The 19,228-nt window shown below is 31.3% G+C and overlaps 1 protein-coding gene across 5 annotated transcripts in view; it reads right to left on the reverse strand.

Annotated features, from left to right (window-relative positions):
• Positions 1–19,228, reverse strand: part of UBR3 (ubiquitin protein ligase E3 component n-recognin 3) — a 267,500-nt gene that overhangs the window by 201,794 nt on the left and 46,478 nt on the right. For all 5 annotated transcript variants that reach the window (XM_031960483.1, XM_031960485.1, XM_031960486.1 and 2 more), the window contains 2 exons: positions 16,636–16,779; positions 16,075–16,124 (listed from right to left, as the gene is read on the reverse strand). In XM_031960483.1, the coding sequence (XP_031816343.1) occupies positions 16,075–16,124; positions 16,636–16,779 (194 nt within the window). The remainder of the gene's footprint in view (positions 1–16,074; positions 16,125–16,635; positions 16,780–19,228) is intronic.

The following is a 19,228-nucleotide window of genomic DNA, read 5'->3' on the forward strand; positions in this document are numbered from 1 at the left end:
TTCCTACAAGTTCTACCTAATATCTCATGTTTTAGAAGGACAAATGCCTTCTCTTTATTGAATATCTTCAAATTATTCTATACATGTTTCATATGCACAAAAATGTTTGTACACCATCTCCTCTATTAGACTATGAGCTTCCTTGAGGTCAGAATCCATCATTTTCATTATATTCCCATGACTTAACACGGCCAGGAATGGAGTAGATGTTTAACAAATAATCGATTGACATGATAAAAATGAAAAAGAGAGATGAAAATAATGAATGACGAGAGAAAAAAGTAAAGTAGGCAGGAGCAATCCATCTGCCTGGCAAACTAGAAAATGAAGATTAAAAGGGCTGAAGAACAAGTAAAGAAGAAGAAGAGATCTAGAAATCAATCTGAGAAGAACCATAGAGGACATCTAGTACTATCCAATTATTTTTACAACTGGGGAAATTTAGGTGCCAAGAGGTTAAATGATTTGTCCAAGGTCAAAGAGTAGTCATCAGTGTGAATGGAACCCAACTCCTCCAATTCTAAAATAAATGAGCACTGTACAGAAAGAAACAAAAAGAAGCAAAAAGGAAGATGTAACATAGCAAATTAGAGAAGAAAATTAAAAATTTAAAGTAAGCAAGAACAGGTCACATTATATAGCCTTTAATAAATCAGTAAATATTCAGTGCCTATTAAATATAAGACACTATGCATGAGCCTCACAAGTACCCTTGACAATTAATTAGTACAAATATTTTTATTCTCATTTTAGAAATAAATAAATTATTAAGACCAGGGTCTTATAATGAAATAATATGTTCTGTAACATATTCATATTTTGTAACATGTTTGTCTTTTTGTCCATGTTCAAAACAGTTTTTAATCCTAAAAAATAATATTCATTTGAAAATATTTGATGACAAATAGCAGAAATCCTTAACATTTATTCTCTGGTTTTATTATTTGCAATTTCAAATAACTGCCGAGCACTTTGAAAACAGAGTAGTCAATATTATCAGCAAAAAATACTAAAATCCAAAATCCTTTTGAATGTTATTACTATCATGTAACTTATTTATATAACATTTTTTTTCCTATCTACAATATAGAATTTGATACTATGCATATCCAAAGATAAAACTATGGAGTCTTAATGCAGATCAAAGCATACTATTTCATTTTTTTTCCCTTTTGTTCTGAATCTACATTCACAATATGACTAATGTGGAAATATGTTTAATATAATTGTACATGTATAACTTCTATCAGATTGCTTGCTGTCTTGAAGAGTAGAGAGGGAAAGAGAAGAAAAATGGAAATCAAAATTTTATAAAAATAAATGATGAAAACTACATATAAGATCCTGATCCATTTTTTCCCACCTTTATACTATCTTTCTTATATTAACCTATTTTTCTATTTTAATAGACAAAATTAGAAGTGATTAGCCAAAAAATAAAATATCAGCTAAATGTGCTCTAACCAATAGGGCTGTTCAAAAACAGAATAAGTTTTCTTTTTAGTTAACTAATTCCCTATCTGTTCAGGGTCTGCACTATTTTTAAGTTCTGTTTAAGAAGATTCTTACATTGTGTGGCACAGTAAAACTAAATGATCTAAGGTCTCTTCTAATTCTAACATTCTAATATTCTTTTTCCATTGATAATTTATGATACCAACCTTCCAGCATTTAGCACAGTGCCTGGCACATGGTAGATGCTTAATAAACATTTATTGACTAATTGACTTTCAAATATAAGACTAATTTTTTCATTGGGTCATTTATTACAAAAGTCTCTGATTCTAAATTTCACAAATGCTGATTTGCTTTAAATCTTTGTAATACTCTAAGCATGCTCATTCTTTGGGATCAACAATGTCCAAAAATATGCTAAATCACACTTGTATAGCAAACTTTACTTACAATAAATATAACCTTTTATACTGAGAAATTACCATAAAATTCATTGATAAAGTGCAGTGATCCTATAATGAGACATATTGCTGTGGTATAGCCCTTAGGAATGTTAAATAGTAACAACCTCCAGGTTATCTGTCCTAGGTAATGATGTATACTATACAAAAGTAGTACAGACCTCAATACTTTTCAAGAAACTCTCAGACCACCAAGTCTTGAGAATGACGTAGCCACTGGGAGTGATGTGGCAATAACCTTGGGGAATACGTGTGAAAGAAAGGGAGTTGGGCCTAATAACTTTATTCCACAAAGCTATCCTTCAAGGACATCTGATTTGTCATTCAAAAATCTGGGCTGCTATTTTCTACCTGGACTCAAACAAGGAGTACTTTTTAGTTTCATGAAAGAAAAGTCTTGCCCCCATTACGAAATTGCCCACCAATCATATGATCCCCAATCTCATGATGTCATTTACCCTGCTCTATTTTTTGTTCTGTACTCCTCAGCTCCACTTCTCACAATTTTCCCTATAAATTTATTCACTTGCTCCTTGCTCTTTGCTCTCTTCCTCTCTTGGAATTTAGACCACTTTTAATTGGTATTAAAATATAATAAAACCTCTTTGCTTAGAAATTATCTAAGCTTCCAAATTCTTTTGAGACACTTGTGACATTAGTCCAGAACTCCAATATATTTTAAGAATTCCTTGCACCCTTGTCCCCCAACAATAAACTTAAAAAGTAAATAAATGTTACTTATACTATTAAAGATTCCCATCCCTGAAAAATCTTTTAACATGCATTTTCTATGATAATTTTCTAATTAAATCATATTATTTTGAAGGCATTTTCCTTTTTTAACTTAATAATTATTTTTTAGTAAATGGTTTTAAAATATTATGCTCTTTCCATGAAACTAATGCTACATTATTAAATACTTTTCTGTTTAACTCCATGCAATAATTTCTACTGCTCTTATTTTACACTGACTATACAGAAAAATAAACAAGAAGTACTCTGAAGAATGTTTATAAATAGCACTGCTGAGTGCATAACATTCTGTTGCACCAGAAAAAGCAGGCCAAAAAAAGTGTGTACAGCTACTCATAAGAATGAAATTAAATACAAAGTCATAGGCACACCTGTTCAAATCAAACTCAGTACTAAGAGAAAATAGAAACAGAAAAAAATGCAAACAGAAAAACAGTTAATGTTTCATCAAATTAATGAATAATTTCTCCAGGTTGCCTTTTCCTTTCATATATTTCAGAGAATCACAGAATTTCAAAGTAGAAAGGTACCTCACTTGTTACCTATTTCAAGCTAAATGCATAAATTAAGAAAACACAGCCTACAAGATATTATCTAATCCCTGATGAATGAAAAAAAATTACGAAGAACTTTCAAAGTATAAGACACATGGTTAAGTGCTAGAAATACAAGTACAAATGAAAGCCTTCCTAGAAGAAACTTAAATTCCAATGGAGAGGAGTGGAACAGGAAGAGAACACCACATATAAAGAGAGAATAGCCCCCAAAAAATGTATGTAGGTCAGAGAAGTCATCTTATAGGAGTAGAACAGGATAGTCTGTTATAGATTGACACTTTCCTTCTAGAAGCAATGATAATACTGACTTAATTGTAGTTTCTGTATGAGAGGTACAAATGAGAGAGGCTGAAAGTTTGTCTTCTCCAGAAAGCCTGATGACAAGACAGCCAAAGTGAAGTAAAGTCCAGGGTGGGAAGCCAGCACAGGCTGGAGGTAGGAGTTCCTAAACTAGCATTCTTAGTTTCTCTAAGGCCTAGTTTCTAAAGGTCCAGTTTAAAGTTACAGAAGTAAACAAGACCATGGCTTGGGATCAGACTTTATCTAACTCCCATGGCAGCCTATTGTATTTTGGAAGAACTTTTTATTGTTAGGAAGTTTTTCTTTCCTTCAAAGCTAAATTTGTATCTTTCAACTTCTATCCTCATCTTCCAAATTCTAACCTCTGAAGCGGAAAAAAAAAGAAAAAAGAACAAGCCTACCTTAGCTCTTCAAGTACTTTAAGATAGTTATTTTCCCTTCACAACTAGTTTTTTATTCTTTAAGCAAATGGTTCTCAATTTTTTTCTTCTCAGGACCCCTTTATACTGTTAAAAATTAGTAAGGATCCCAAAGTTTGATATTCACAATATTACAAATTAAAACAAATGTTTAAGATATTTTTATTTTAATATATTTTAATAATATTTTAAAATAATTAAATGCCTATTAATATAAATAACATTTTCATGAAAAATAATTATTTTCCAAAACAAATTTGGTATGAAGAGTATGATCTACATATTTTTTGCATTTAGTGTCTGGCTTAATATAAAACTACAGGATTCTTATGTTTCTGTATTCAACTGGTTGTGATTTGGGGGGGGATGACTGCTTGAAGTTAAATGTCTCCAGTTTCTTTTAATGGCATGAACTTGAGGGCCTTTACCTATCTTAGTTGTTACCATCTGGCCCTGCTCTAGTTTGTCAATATTTTTCCTAAAATGTGGTGTCCATACTGACCACAATACTCCCACTGTGACCTGACTATGGCAGAGTATAGCAGCACTATTACTATCTTTCTTTTTTTTTTTTAATTTTTTTTTTTTTATTTAATAGCCTTTTATTTACAGGTTATATGCATGGGTAACTTTACAGCATTAACAATTGCCAAACCTCTTGTTCCAATTTTTCACCTCTCCCCCCCCACCCCCTCCCCCAGATGGCAGGATGACCAGTAGATGTTAAATATATTAAAATATAAATTAGATACACAATAAGTATACATGACCAAACCGTTATTTTGCTGTACAAAAAGAATCAGACTCTGAAATATTGTACAATTAGCTTGTGAAGGAAATAAAAAATGCAGGTGGGCATAAATATAGGGATTGGGAATTCAATGTAATGGTTTTTAGTCATCTCCCAGAGTTCTTTCTCTGGGCGTAGCTGGTTCAGTTCATTACTGCTCCATTAGAAATGATTTGGTTGATCTCATTGCTGAGGATGGCCAGGTCCATCAGAACTGGTCATCATATAGTATTGTTGTTGAAGTATATAATGATCTCCTGGTCCTGCTCATTTCACTCAGCATCAGTTCGTATCACTATCTTTCTCACAAAAAATCTGTGATAGTTTAGAGATAGCTCAGTGGCCCAGTAGAGTCAGGAAGACATTAGTCACTTAACCTATCTCAGTTTACTCATTTGTAAAAACCAACACTTATCTTCCAGGATTTTGTAAAACACTATGCAAACCTTAAATCACTATATAAATGCTAACTATGTTGTTGTTGCTGCAGTAGTTGGAGGAGGAAGAGAAGGAGCAGGGGGACAAGGAGAATGAAGGAAGAGAAGGAGATCTTCCCCTGTTCTTCCCAGTCCTCTTATTTTAATCTGAAACAAGATTACATAGAAGTAGGTAGATGGAGCAGTAAATAAAACATAGGCCCAAATCAGAGGACCTGAGTTCAAATTTGGCTTCAGACACTTAACCCACACTAGTTGTGTGATCCTAGACAAGTCACTAAATCTCTCCAAAAAAAAAAAAAAATACACACACACACACACACATAATCATAGTTTGAGTATAATCTATTCTATTTCTGGCTCTCTTACATCTCTTAAAATAATTTTTTTTAATCTGAATTTAGCAATGCCAACTATGATAAGCATTTTCACATAGAAAGTAGAATAGAAATAAAAAACTACAAGGTTCAGTTATGTACAGCTTGCTTTTCCTTTCAATAAATAATAAATTCAAAATGTAACTTTCAAAGTTGTCCTGCTTCTGTTTCTATTCTTTAGTCTTTGTTCTCTGTGAATTTTTTTCTTGAAAGATGATGTCCAGGCTTTTGTCTTTTGGATCATGACTTTCAGGTAGACCATTGACTTTTAAATTGTCTCTCCAGAATTTATTTTTTAGATCAGTTGTTTTTCCAATGAGATTTCATATTTTTTCTATTTTTAATTTTTTTTTGGTTTTGTTTTATTGTATCTTGATTTCTTATTAAGTTATTGGCTTCCATTTTGCTCAATTCTATTTTTTAAGGAATTATTTTCCTCAATGAGTTTTTGTATCTCCTTTCCCAACTGGCCAATTTTGCCTTTTAAGGCATTTTTCTCCTCATTAGCTTTTTGTATTTCCTTTTCCATCACTCAAATCTTTTCCTAATTTTTCCTCTCTCTTTCTTACTTCATTTTCAAAGTCCCTTTTGAGCTCTTCCATAGCCTGAGCCCAATTCTTGTTTTTCTTGGAGGCTTTGGATAAGGAGCTTTGATTTTGTTATCATCTTCTGAATGTGTGTTTTGATCTTCCTTGTCATTATCATAACTTTCAATGATCACAATCTTTTTTTGTTTTCTGCTCATTTTCTTAGCCTGTTGCTTGGCTTTTAACTCTTTGTTAAAAAGAAGGCTCTATTTCCAGGGAAGAGGCTACAATGTCCCAAGCTTCATAGGGTTTTGCGCACTTGTTTTCTGAGATTCTTCTAAGAACCTGACTACAAGCACTCTTTTCTGCCCTGGAGCTATTAGGAGTGTCCCACACCCCACTGTAGTTGTAAGATCTAGAATGCTAAAGCAGTAGAGTCCTGCTTTCCTGCTGCTGGGGCTGGTGGTGTTAGAGCCAGAGGCTGTGCTAGTACAGCCAGTGCTGGGACTGCATACTACACTCCCAACCCATTGATACAAATCCTCTCGGCTAATCTTCCAAGTCCTTTCTGGTGTCCCCAGCAGAAGCCTTGAGGTCCCGCCTTGCTGACTTTGGTGTCTGACCCAGACTGGGTTTAGGGCTAGGTCTAGGGCCTGGGCTGTGCTGGCAAGGCCAACACTAGGATTACATACTGGGCTCCCACCCTAGTTCCAGAAACGTTTTCTGCTGACCTTCCAGGTCCTCTTTGGTGTCTCTAAGTTAAGGTCTGGAAGCCACCAATACTAGACACAGGGTGGGGATGAAGCTTATACATTTTTTAAAATGCTAAAATGATCCTCTTCTCTTTTAGTCGTTACAACTTTTTTTTTTTAGGCAATCCTAACACTTTTTTTTTTTTAGGCACTTCTAACACTAGTCCTTCTCTCCTTTCAACCTTCTCAATTAAAAACAAAATTCTTGTTACAAATATCTTATAATAAACAATCCTACAGGTTGGAAAAGAGGTAACTGCAATACAGTATATGGATCTCATCTATTATATTATACAATATAATTTTTTAAAGAGTTTCAAAGAAAGAAATTCCCTCATTTAAGTCCCTTTCTCTTTGTGCTTCTGTTTGACTCTCTGTCTTTTCTAATTCTGCACTTTGCCCAAATCTCAGATTATCTCTTAAAATCTATAAGATAAGGAAAGAACCCTGAACTTGCTTATTTTCAAAAAAATTTTTAAAAAGAACTTTCATGTCTTGGTAACATTTTATTTTCCAATCAGTCAACAAATAAACAGCTTTTGAAATATTTACAAAAATCCATAAATCCATTACCACTTAGATCTACCCCAATATTTATCTATTGTTTCAACAAAGATATATGAAGTATCTATTATGTACAAAGCACAGAAAGGGACAGAAATATAAATAACAAATCATCAAATTTAGCTGTTAATATAATAATATCTAGCATTTATATAGAGCTTACTATGTGCTAGGCACCACCCTAAGTGCTTTTACAAATATTTGATCTTCACAATGATCCTGAGAAATAGGTCCTATTTTTATATCTATTTTACAGAGAAAGAAATTGAGGCAAATAGAGTTGAAGTGACTCACCCAGGGAGTTATTAAATATATGTGACTCAGTTTGAACTTACAGCTTTCTAATTCTAAATCCAGAATTCTACATACTTTCATCACCTACCTTCCCAAGAAAAATAGCAACTTACATTTATAAGGCATGTGATGGTGTAAAAAAAAAAAAAAAAAAAAAAAAAAAAAAAAGCACTTACCTCATAATAACTCTGTGAGAAAGAAAGCAAAAATATTATTGTCCCAATATTATAAATGAAGCTCAAGTGTCTGTCAAGTGTCTCATCTAACCACCCAACTGGTGTCAGAATCAAAAGCTGAAATCGGTTCTTCTGACTCCAAATTCTATAGCCTGCCCCCTAATACCATGCTGACAAAAAAGTTTTTACGTTTAAAAATCAAAATCTGAAATTATACATAGGATCATAAATTTATAAGTGAAATGATCCTCAGAGGACATCTAATCCAACTTTCTCATTTTATAGATGAGGAAAGTAAGGCCCTAAGAAATTAAGCAATTTGTCCAAAGTCACACAAGTAAATGGTAGTCACTACTCAAACGAAGGTCTTGACTCTCAATTCAGCCTCTTTTCCTTTGCATAGTGCTATCTCTTTTAATAGTGAAAAAGAATATTTGGAATAATCCATCTTTCTATTTAGAAAGAACACTAGCCCTGGTTTAAGAGTCATCAAGGGAAATAAGTTCAAATCCTACTTCTGATGCTCATTATTTGTGACTTTGGATAATTCCACAAGAAAATACTCAAAATACAAAAGATAAGCAAAATCCATTAACCTGTCTACAGATGTTATATAAGATTACTAAACTTCTAGTCAATTTTGTTCCTGGTAATCACCATTCTGTCAAAATTTACATGTAATAATCAAAAGGCTCAACAATACATATTTTCATTATGTTTCCACTGTAGAACTTCTCAACCACAAAATCATCTGTTAACATACTCATTTTTCAATCATCTTCAAACTATTAAAAAAAAGGTTTTTCTTAAATATGATTTTCAAAGACAGAGATTGTAGAATCAATTATCTTCAAACTCAAAAGAAAAGGTTCATCAACCTTAGTGTTAAAAGTCCCAACTGGGGGGAAAAAAAGGAATATAATAGCTAGGAGAAAAACATAATTAAAAACACAAAGCTCTGCCTTATCTGAAAAAAACTTACACATGATGTTGAGTGTATCTTCAAATTAAATTGCTTTTCTAAAGCTATCATACCCTCCAATTTCTTGGAGAATGAAAGTATCTCTTTTGTATAGATGGCACTTTTATTATGACTATGCTTTACAATTCAATGAACAGCTCTTGTATTACTTGAAAACAAAACTGAAGAGACTTCCAGAGAACAAACAGCAAGATTAAAGGAATAAATCACAGCCTGGACTCATCAGAACTGACCAAGAGTTTGTGTTCCTGAGTAGGGAATACAAGGATGTGCCAGAGATTTTTTGTTCTTGCTAAGAAAAAGGACAGACCCCTATTTTCACTTTGTAGTAAAGGGGACCCGTGTGGTTCACTGAAGAACAAGAAATTGAAGGAAAAAAAAACTTCCACTAGGGTAACTCACCCCTCCCACCCAGCCTTTGCTGCCTAGTTATTTCAAATAAGGAAGAAATGCTTTTATAAATTACTAGTTAGAGAGAGAGAGAACTAAAGGCTCCTCACCCAGGCCAACACATGGCCTGTTATTATGGGCCTGTTCTTTACCTCTATTTGTTCTTTCCTGCTCTGAGGTGAAATACATTGGGCATTAACTACAATATTGAAAAGATCAGAAAGAGCAGCTACCACCTAAGGGCAGGAGTCTATGATAGATTTTTATAGTTAAACATAGAGAGCAACAAGTCTCTAATGAACTGCTTGAGCCAACAGAGTAGTGGGTTCGAAGCAGCCAAGAAGGAATAACAATGACTTATTTATTGGCTGTGCCAATTCAGAGAAGCAAATCGAATGGGGTGTATATTCTATAGCAAATATTTTAAGGCCCTTTTTCCCTCCAAAAGATTTGCAGAGGAGGCTAGGAAGATAAACTTTTGTAACTTTGGTTCTTGTTATGTCTTCTCAATAAATACCACTCTATAAAAAAATTTTAAAGGGTTAATGGTTTAGAATGCCACTAAAAAAAGATAGTAGGAACTTTAAAAATGAATCATTTTCTTTTAAGAAATTCTATGATGAAGCCAAAATATAGAAAAAAAAAATAAAAAGAAGAAGAAATTCTATGATAAGTAAGGGCAAAAAATGGCAATTAGTGACCAGGCAAGACTATTTCTACCTTGATAAATGGAAAGAATAATAATAAAGAGACTTAGTTAACTTATACCAAATCTGTGTTTCAAGTGGTCACTTGAATCACAATGATACAGAGTATTTCTCTTTTTTTTTCATTCCTCTGAGCTTGAAGCTTATCCAACAGTATACCCAAAATAACATCTTAGAAGAGCTAAGAGGACTGAAAAGCAGAGCCCTATTTATACTAGTCATGTTTAGGCTATCCAAGGCAAATCTAGGTTTACTTCAGTGATTTTCAGCATTTAGATAATGTAGTTTAGGAGGGGAAAAAAGGTGTAACCAATATAGATCATATTTTAATGTTATTTTTAAAATGTATTTCTAAAGACACTTCTCTAATCTATTCCAAGATCACTAATTCTACTTAATGTTCTTAAACCACTAATACAATTCAAATTCTAACCTCTTTTATTTTGAGGTAGGAATACATTTAATCAATAATATAACAGGAAAAGTTTAACAGTGAATAGAGTACTTAGCTCAAAAGTCAGGACAACCCGGATTCAACTCTTGACTTAAAACATTTAAATAACTGTCATTTAACATCTTATATTTCAGGAAACTAGGACTTATCTAAGAAGTCATAGATGGATTACAATGGATAACAAAATCAGAACTGTATCATGTATTCATATCATGGATTCATCTACTTATTAACAGTCAAATTCAAAAGAATTTCAAAATTATCTATAAAGAATATAAGATATCACAAAAATAAGAGAACAAATTCATCAAGATAAGTAACTACTCAATAAAATAGTAGGATATAAAATATGCCTCCCAAAATAATAAGCATTTCTAGAGAAAACTAACAAAAAATAAGAGATGATAGAAATTACATTTAACATAACTTGAAACTCATCAAGATTAAAGACATATTCACTTTCTATAAATATAGGTAAAACAGCTTTTTACAGAAATAAAGGAATAAAGAAAAATTCCCTGTTCTTAGCATGACTGTGCCAACATAAAAAAAAAAATTACAGATTCAATGCTACCCCAATCAAACTGCCAAGTAGGTTGCTCAAAAAACCAAAAGTTTAAAATCTTAAAGGAAATATATTTTTAAAAGCAGAAATTAAGGGGGGGAGCATTATTATATTTCGAATTATATTACAAAGCAGTAATACACAAAATTACTTAACACTAGTTTAAAAACTGAAAAATATATCAGTGGGACAGATTAGGTAAACAAGACCCCAAAGTAAGTTAACACAGAAATCCAATATTCAATAACTCTAAGAACACAAACTACCAAGAGAAAGATTTCATTTGACAAGAAATGCTGGGGAAACTGAAAGCAGTCTGCCTTATCTGAAACAGATATAGATTTGAATCAGTCTCTTAAGTTACATTACATAATAACGTATTCAAATTGATATTAGGCCTAAATATGAAAGGTTATATCAAAGAAAAATGGAAGGCAGTACTTGTCACAACTATGTTTAGGAAAGAATTCTTAACTAAACAAAGAATAAGAATAAATATGTATGAGAAAAGCAATAGTTTCCATGTTGTAACATCTGAAAGACTTTTCACAAATAAAAGTAATGTAGATTTAAAAAAAGGTCAACTAGGAATACAGTTAGTTCTGATAAAACTCTAGTTGTGTAATTCAGGTCAAATCATTGTTGCCTAAAAGCTCTCCAAGATTAACAGTTGCATATAAGGTATCAATTTTTTCTTCCTGGGAGTTAGTTCCCTCTACCAATGAAATCAAAAATCAATCCATAAAAAACTGGCTGGTATCTAAAATATATGAGGAAGTGATAAAAAAAAAACATGCAAACAAAAGCCATTTCAAAACAAAACAATAAGATTATAGCTCTAGAACTGAAAGAGAGCTCTGAATGCTCAAAGGAAATGAAAAGTTTTTGGAAGAGCAAATTACCAATAATAAAAAAGGCTGCTCCAAATTTGTCATTAGAAATATGTAAAAGAAGAGAAAAAATAGAAATTTTCACGGCTGGAGGGTCTGTGGGAAGACTGGAAAACTGATATACTGTTGACACAGCCAAGATCTTATCTAATCATTCCAAAAATCAACTTGGAATAGTGCAGTCACTAAAGTGTTCATCTATAGCACTCCTACTACTGGCTATATATCCTCAAAAAAAAAAAAAAAAACCCCTCAAAATATTCATAAAAGTACTTTTTGTAATAGGAAAAAACATATACTCATAGAGTAACAATGAATAAATGGTGAAAAGGTGAACACAAAGTGTCTTATGACTCTAATAAAAATATTACTATGCAATAAGGACAAATGTAAGAAATTTAAAGAAAACCAAAGTTGTATGAAGTTAAAATATAAAGTGAAGAAAGCAGAACGCAGAGTGTATATACATTTACTATAATAATGGAAAAAGTTAACACTAAAAAAGTTGGACACAAAAATTTTTAATAAACAACTTAGTTCATAAGAAGTGATAAAGAAACACCTTTTTTCTCTTCTCAGCAAAGACAGAGAAAACACATGTGAAAAGAAATACATGGTTGGATACAGTTGCTCTAGCAGTTAGTTGGCTTTGCTTACTTGTTTTTTTGTTAGGAGGAACTATTCAATGGGGTGGAGAGTTCAATTAATAATCAATGTGATATTAAAACAAAAGACAACAAGAAAACTTAAGATTAAAATTTTAAAATATAATTTAAAATTTCAAAGTATAAAATGTCTGATATTGTGCATTTCATATTTAATCAGTTATCATGTATATTCTAAATGTAAACTATGCAACAAAGCTTCTTTATCTGAGTCATGAACTTAAAAAAAATAATTTGAAAAATATATTTCAATAAGACTTGTTTCCTTTGTAAGCCTATCCATTTTCCCTTTATGCATTTTATAACATTATTCTGAGAAGGGATTTTAAGTCTTTACCAATTTGACACCAATGTTGATGACACCAATAAAGATTAAAAATCCCGGTTAAGGTTTATCACATTTGGTCTTTGTAGACACAATTATATATGTAATGATGAGTGATATCAGTCATAAAGGTACAGTTATCAGTTTAAAATACTATTATTATAAAAAAATTATACATTATTCTTTACATAAACATGTAACTGAAATAATTAGTAATCATGTAAAAGATGTTCAGTGCTGATGAAGACAAAGCAGAATCAAAAAAGGAATAAAGGAAATACCAAGAATAATATAAAGATGTTACAGAGACATAGAAAGTCCAATAAGGACATTTGACAACATGAACTGAGGCATAGAAAAGACAATAGAATAAGGAAACTGAATAAGAGATAATAGTTCATCATCACTATTACCACTTAAACTCTACTTCTAGCTTTGAAAATTCTCAGGAGAAAGGTTGCCATTAACCTCCAAGGGATAAGATCAGTTGCTCCCGTGATGTGGTGAAGTCAACAAAAAACTCTACTGGGATTGAAAAGCCACAAACTCAAGTCCATGAGATTAACAGAAGCATACAAAACAATTAAATGAAAGTAACTGCTTCACCCAGAAGAAAGAAGAAAGTAAAAATATCAAAAACACACTTTTCACATTAACAGAAGTATCATCTATAAAAATAAATCTGAGTGTCTACTAAGACAATTAAAAAAAAAAAGAGAGACTAATCAAAATAATATGGTGCTTCTAGCAAACCTGCAGAACTACAATGTCAATCATTAATATAGACACCACGAACACTATAATTCTTTCCCATAACTCTATGGTTAACTTTTAAATTTCAAATACACCAATATTCTAAACCATTACTGAAACTGTTAAGTTTCCTATTAAAACTCTCCTCAAATCAACAAGAAAAGAGTTTCTTCTAACTTATACAGATCTGATAAAAAGAAATTAATCCATAGCCACATCTAACAAACCTGCTTCAAGTCTTATCACAATTGGAATCTATATTGTCACTCTTGTGACAGCTGAAATTCTCATTTTTCTTTTCACCTCTCCCAAAAAAAATCCTTAAAAAAGAAAATGGAAAATTTCAGAATTTCTATTTTGAGTAATCACACAGACTTTGCCATCTGTCATTAAAATATTTTAAAATCTAGTCTTCAATCATACAAACAAAACAATTCTTTTTCTTTTCCCCATTTTGGGGGACAAATTTTTACTGGTATCTTTTATTTATTCAGTATTTTCGTTTACCAACACATTCCTTCCACAGTCCTTCCCAGAGAGCCATTCCTTATTATAAAGGATAAAAAAGGGGAGGGGGGAGGGAAGTTCATTAAAACTAACCAACACATCAAAAATGTCTGACATTACAACATTGTTTGATACTCATAGACCTCTCCCTTCCCCACAAAGAATCAGGGAAAATTTTCTTTTTACATCTTTTTTTTGAGCCTAGCTTGATTGTTAAAATTTCATACCATTCAGTTTCAATTGTTTTGCTGATACTGGCTTTTCCATTTACATTGCTTTAGTCACTGTGTACATTGCTTTCCTACTTCTGCTTTCTTTCCTTCACATTAGTTCATATAAATCTTCCAGAACTTTTCTTTATTCATCAAAGCCATTGTTTTTTACAGTTCAATAATATACATCCCATAATATGCCATAACTAACTTATTTAAATCATTTCCCAATTGATGAGCACAGGTTTAGTTTGCAGTTCTTTATTTCTACAGGAACTGCCAACATAAATATTGTAATGTATATAGGACTTTCTTTTTATCACTGATCTCTTTGAAGTATATGTTTGCTGGGCAAGAGAATTTCTTAGTCTTTTTGTGAATTTAGGGTCAAACAAACAATCCCATTTTAAAACAAAATAGCTAAAAGTAAAAAAAAAAAAATTAACCTTGTAATAGCTTATTTTTATGATGAAAAAGAAAATCCCCAAAACCACAGAAATAAAAAAAAGAGCAGTTCATCCAAAATAAGGCTCTAATATATCATTCTGGATTGAAGCACTTCCATTTAAAATGGATACCTCTAAAATTTTAAAACATGAAATAACTTAAAAGATTTACTAAATTAAATCTCCAAAATCTCTAAATTGAATTTCACAAACAAAAATCAGCCATTTCTGTAAGAGTGTATCTTTTAACATTATAGAAAGTACTAATATAAAATTAAGATATCACTTTTTAAAAATTCCACATTTTAAGATTGTTTTCAATAAACTATAATCCATAGTAAAATACCAAATATGAATGAAAATTATGTTAAATTGATCTCTTAAATTTTAAAAGAAATGTTTGTGTTTTAGTAATTTTTTGTTTCATAAATTTAATACAAGTAGAATAAATTAGCATCACAAGCTATTCTTACTTACAGGTTCCTTTTTACTAACAATTGTTGTAGGATTATGAGATTATTTCAACATGTTACTGTTTACTATATTAAAATTTTCTAATTCCTGATATAGGAAATATGATTCTAAAATAATGAGGTTGATAACAAGATGCACAAAATCTCACTATTACATAGTCAATCAAAAACATTTAATAAGCATATACTATTTGCCAAGTTTTTCTCATAGTCACTATATTTTAAAATACTAAATTTTCTTCATATAAGAACATTACCAGAATAAACTTGTGGATATATACTTCTTTTTAAAGACAATAAGCCAGTAAACCTTTGCCTGGTAACAGAGATTCCAGAAGAGTAAGGGTAGAAAGAGATGACCCAGGACCAGAGAATTATAAATTAGAATGACATTGAGAGGTAAGGGATTAAGGAGAAAAGGAAATGAGGAAGTCATATTTGAAAAGACAGGTAAAGAGCAATCTCTCTTTTAGAAAAGAAGAGTACGACAGAATGAACAAATCTTAAGGTCAAAACCTTAGTCCTGTCGTTACCTCTAACTGACTGTATAATAAACAAGCCATTTAATTTCTCCAGGCCTCAGTTACTTCATCTATGAAATTACAAGGGGCTTAGAGTCCATTATCTTAAGCAGGAGTGTGCTAATTAATGTTTAACAAACAGCTCTTCTGGAAGGGAAAACATGAAGGACAAATTTAGTCCATAGTATTAACATTTTTTTATATCTAGACAATAAATAAATAGTTGGGGGTAGCTCCAAGCCTTCCCTTTCTCCAATCTCTTTCCAACCCTAAAATTCGCAATTCCATTGGAGAAAGGAAAGTACAACTTTAAAAGCCTTACCTCATCTGAAGAATCCACTTGTCCTGACGTTCCTGTAGCACCTGCAAAACCTTTTGAAGAAGAAAAAAAAGATTTCCTTCGTGATGGTTGAGTTGTTTTACCTTAAAATTTTTGAGACTTATTACTAAAAATTCTAAATATTGCTAAAGTTATTTTGGCAGACTTGAAATCTTAAATACATTTGGATTTAATTGGTGTCTAACTAGCAAATCTCTAATGAAAACCCTAATTAAAAAGAATGAAATTTTGTGATTAAGGAACAACTCTTTACTAGATACAACTGCATATGTACTAAGATTTTAGATTGCTAAATATTCTTCCAGACGTAAAAAGGCAGAGGTAGTGTAACAAAATTAATTCTAATGTAAAAACTTTATTCCTTTCTTTGACTCTGATTTATTTCTATTTGTAATATATTGCTACCACTACTCTTGCCAAGGATTTCATTGTTTCACTAGAAAAATAACTATCCTTCAAGAATAAACAAAGTTAAGAAATTTTTTTTTTATTCTTAAAAAAAAGAAAACATTAAAATGTTCAAAAATAATTTTCTATACAGACCTGAAACTGCCAGAGAGCTAGTGCCAGCAGCCTGGTCCTGCATACCACATGTAAGTTTATCCTCAGGAAATGCCAATCCAGAACCCTTCAGAGCTATGAGATACTTTTCATGACTTTTCTTTGCACATGCATTTTCTCCAAGACCTAAAACAAAATATTTTAAAATGTCATTTAAAATTGTAGAAATATTATTTAGCTTCTATGTATAAACTTAGTAAACAAAGAACCATTTCAGAATGGTATGAAATGGTAGAACATTCAAATAACATATACATATCTATTGGTTAATATTCTCAAAAAATCACACTTCAAACCAAATAATAGCAACTATAAAATGAAAAGCCAACCTGGAAGAATCTGCAAAGTAATTCACATTCTATCCCCCTCCTCAACAAACTCAATTCTTACTGTTGAAAATCAGTTCAAATAAAACTTGGATTTGCACTAACCCTTATCAAGGAAAAGTGACTGAACCTTAAAAAAAAAAAAAAAAAAAGGTAAAAAGATACAACTAAATATGTTGCATTAAACTGTTTTGTGTTTAAAAGTGAAAGTAACCACATTTAGGTTGAAGTATAATTTGCTTTTTTACTTTATGTTTCTTGAGGGTCTTTTTCGGTCTATATTTTCTTTCACAATATGGCCATGCTTGGATTTTCAATGAGAAGGAGTAGGGAAGAAGGAATGGAAAGAATCTGGAACTCAAAATTTTAAAAACAAATGTTAAAAATTGTTTTTGCCTGTAATGGAGGGAAAATAAAATGCTGAATTTTTTTTTAAAAGAAAAAAAAATAGCCACATTTTCTGAGGAAAAAAAGCAATGAGCCTAAGAGAACATTTATTTTAAATCTAAAATTTATAGGAGGGGGAAAAAAAACTTACATCAACTATTTCTTCAGTACTTTTATTACTACTTTTAAAAAATTTTTTAAATCACTGCTTAATTTGATTGTAAAAAAGAAAATAAAATTATCAGTATCAAAAATAAAGAACGGTAAAATCATGAGCAATGAAAATGCCATTAAAGCAATTATTAGGAGTTATTTTGCCCAATTGTATGTCAATAAATCTGCTAATCCAAGTGAAATGGATGCATATTTTAAAAATATAGGTTGCCAGATCAACAGAAAAGGAAATAAAATACTTAAACCACCCTATCTTTAAAAAAAGAAATTGAAAGTCATAAATGAGCTCTCTAAGAAAAAATCTCAAGGAAAAGATGGATTCACAAGTGAACAGAACATCTAAAGAACAATTAACTTCAATACTATATGAACTATTTGGAAAGAAGTCCTATTAAATTGATTTTTATATGGGTTTATTTTATATCCCACAGCTTTACTGAAGTTGTTAATTATTTCAACTACCTTTCCAGTTTATTCTCTAGTATTCTCCTAAGACAAAGCCAGGAATTAATTATATGAACACCATTACAAAACACTTTTCACACAAATAAAGTCATATTAAACAAGTGGAGAAATTTTAATTGCTCATTGGTAGGCCAAATGAAAATAACAATTCTACCTAAGTTAATTTACTTATCCAGTGCCACATTAATCAAATAACAAAACAAAAAACAATTTATTTTTGGAGCTAGAAAAAAAAATTCATCTGAAAGACTAAAAAGTTGAGATTATCAAAGTAATCAATTTTTTTTTTTAATGTAAAGGAAGATGACCAAGCTGTACCCAATCTCAAATTTTATTACAAAATATAAATTTTATCCCAAATCAGTAATCATCAAACCAATACTAGCAAAGAGGTGGGTAAATGGAATAGATTAGGTATTACTACACAGTAGGTAATGACCATAATAACCTAGTATTTGATAAAGCCAAATATTCAAAAGGTTAGGACAAGAAATCACTATCTGACAAAAATTGCAGGAAAAACTAGAAAGCAATTTGGTAGGAATGAGGCATAGATCATATACAGAGATAAGGTCAAAATGGGTACATGATTTAGACATAAAGAGTAATATAAGTAAATCTGGAGAGTATGGAATATTTTATCTTAAGATTTATGGATAAGGGAAGAATTTATGAGCAAACAACAGATAAAGGGCATTACAGGATATAAAAAAGATAATTCTGACTATTTCAAACTGGTTTTGCATAAAACAAATCCTAGAGCAAAAGGAAAGCAGAAAACTAGGAGAGAAAAAATTTTACAGCAAGTTTCTGCTAAAAGCTTTATTTCCCATATATAAAGAGAAGTAAGTCCAATTTATTAAAGTGAGTCACTCCCCAAATGACAAGTGGTTAAAGGATACCCCCCAGTTTTTAGATAAAGAAATCAAAGTCTATATTCATGAAAAAATGTTCTAAATCACTATGGATTGGAAAAATGCAAATTTTTAAAACTCTGAGTATCACCTTACACCTATCAGATGGGCTAATGTAACAGAAAAGAAAAATGATAAATGTTGGATGGGAGGTGGGAAAACTGAGACACTAGAGCACTGTAAGTGGATTTGTGAATTGATCCAACTGTATTAGAGAGCAATTCAGAACTTTGCCCAAAGGGCTAAAAAAAAATGTGCATATCTCCCTTTTAATGCAGTAATACCACCACTAAGTCTATATCCCAAAGA

The sequence above is a fragment of the Sarcophilus harrisii genome, chromosome 3 (genome assembly GCF_902635505.1).
Source record: "Sarcophilus harrisii chromosome 3, mSarHar1.11, whole genome shotgun sequence".
Classification (NCBI taxonomy): domain Eukaryota; kingdom Metazoa; phylum Chordata; class Mammalia; order Dasyuromorphia; family Dasyuridae; genus Sarcophilus; species Sarcophilus harrisii.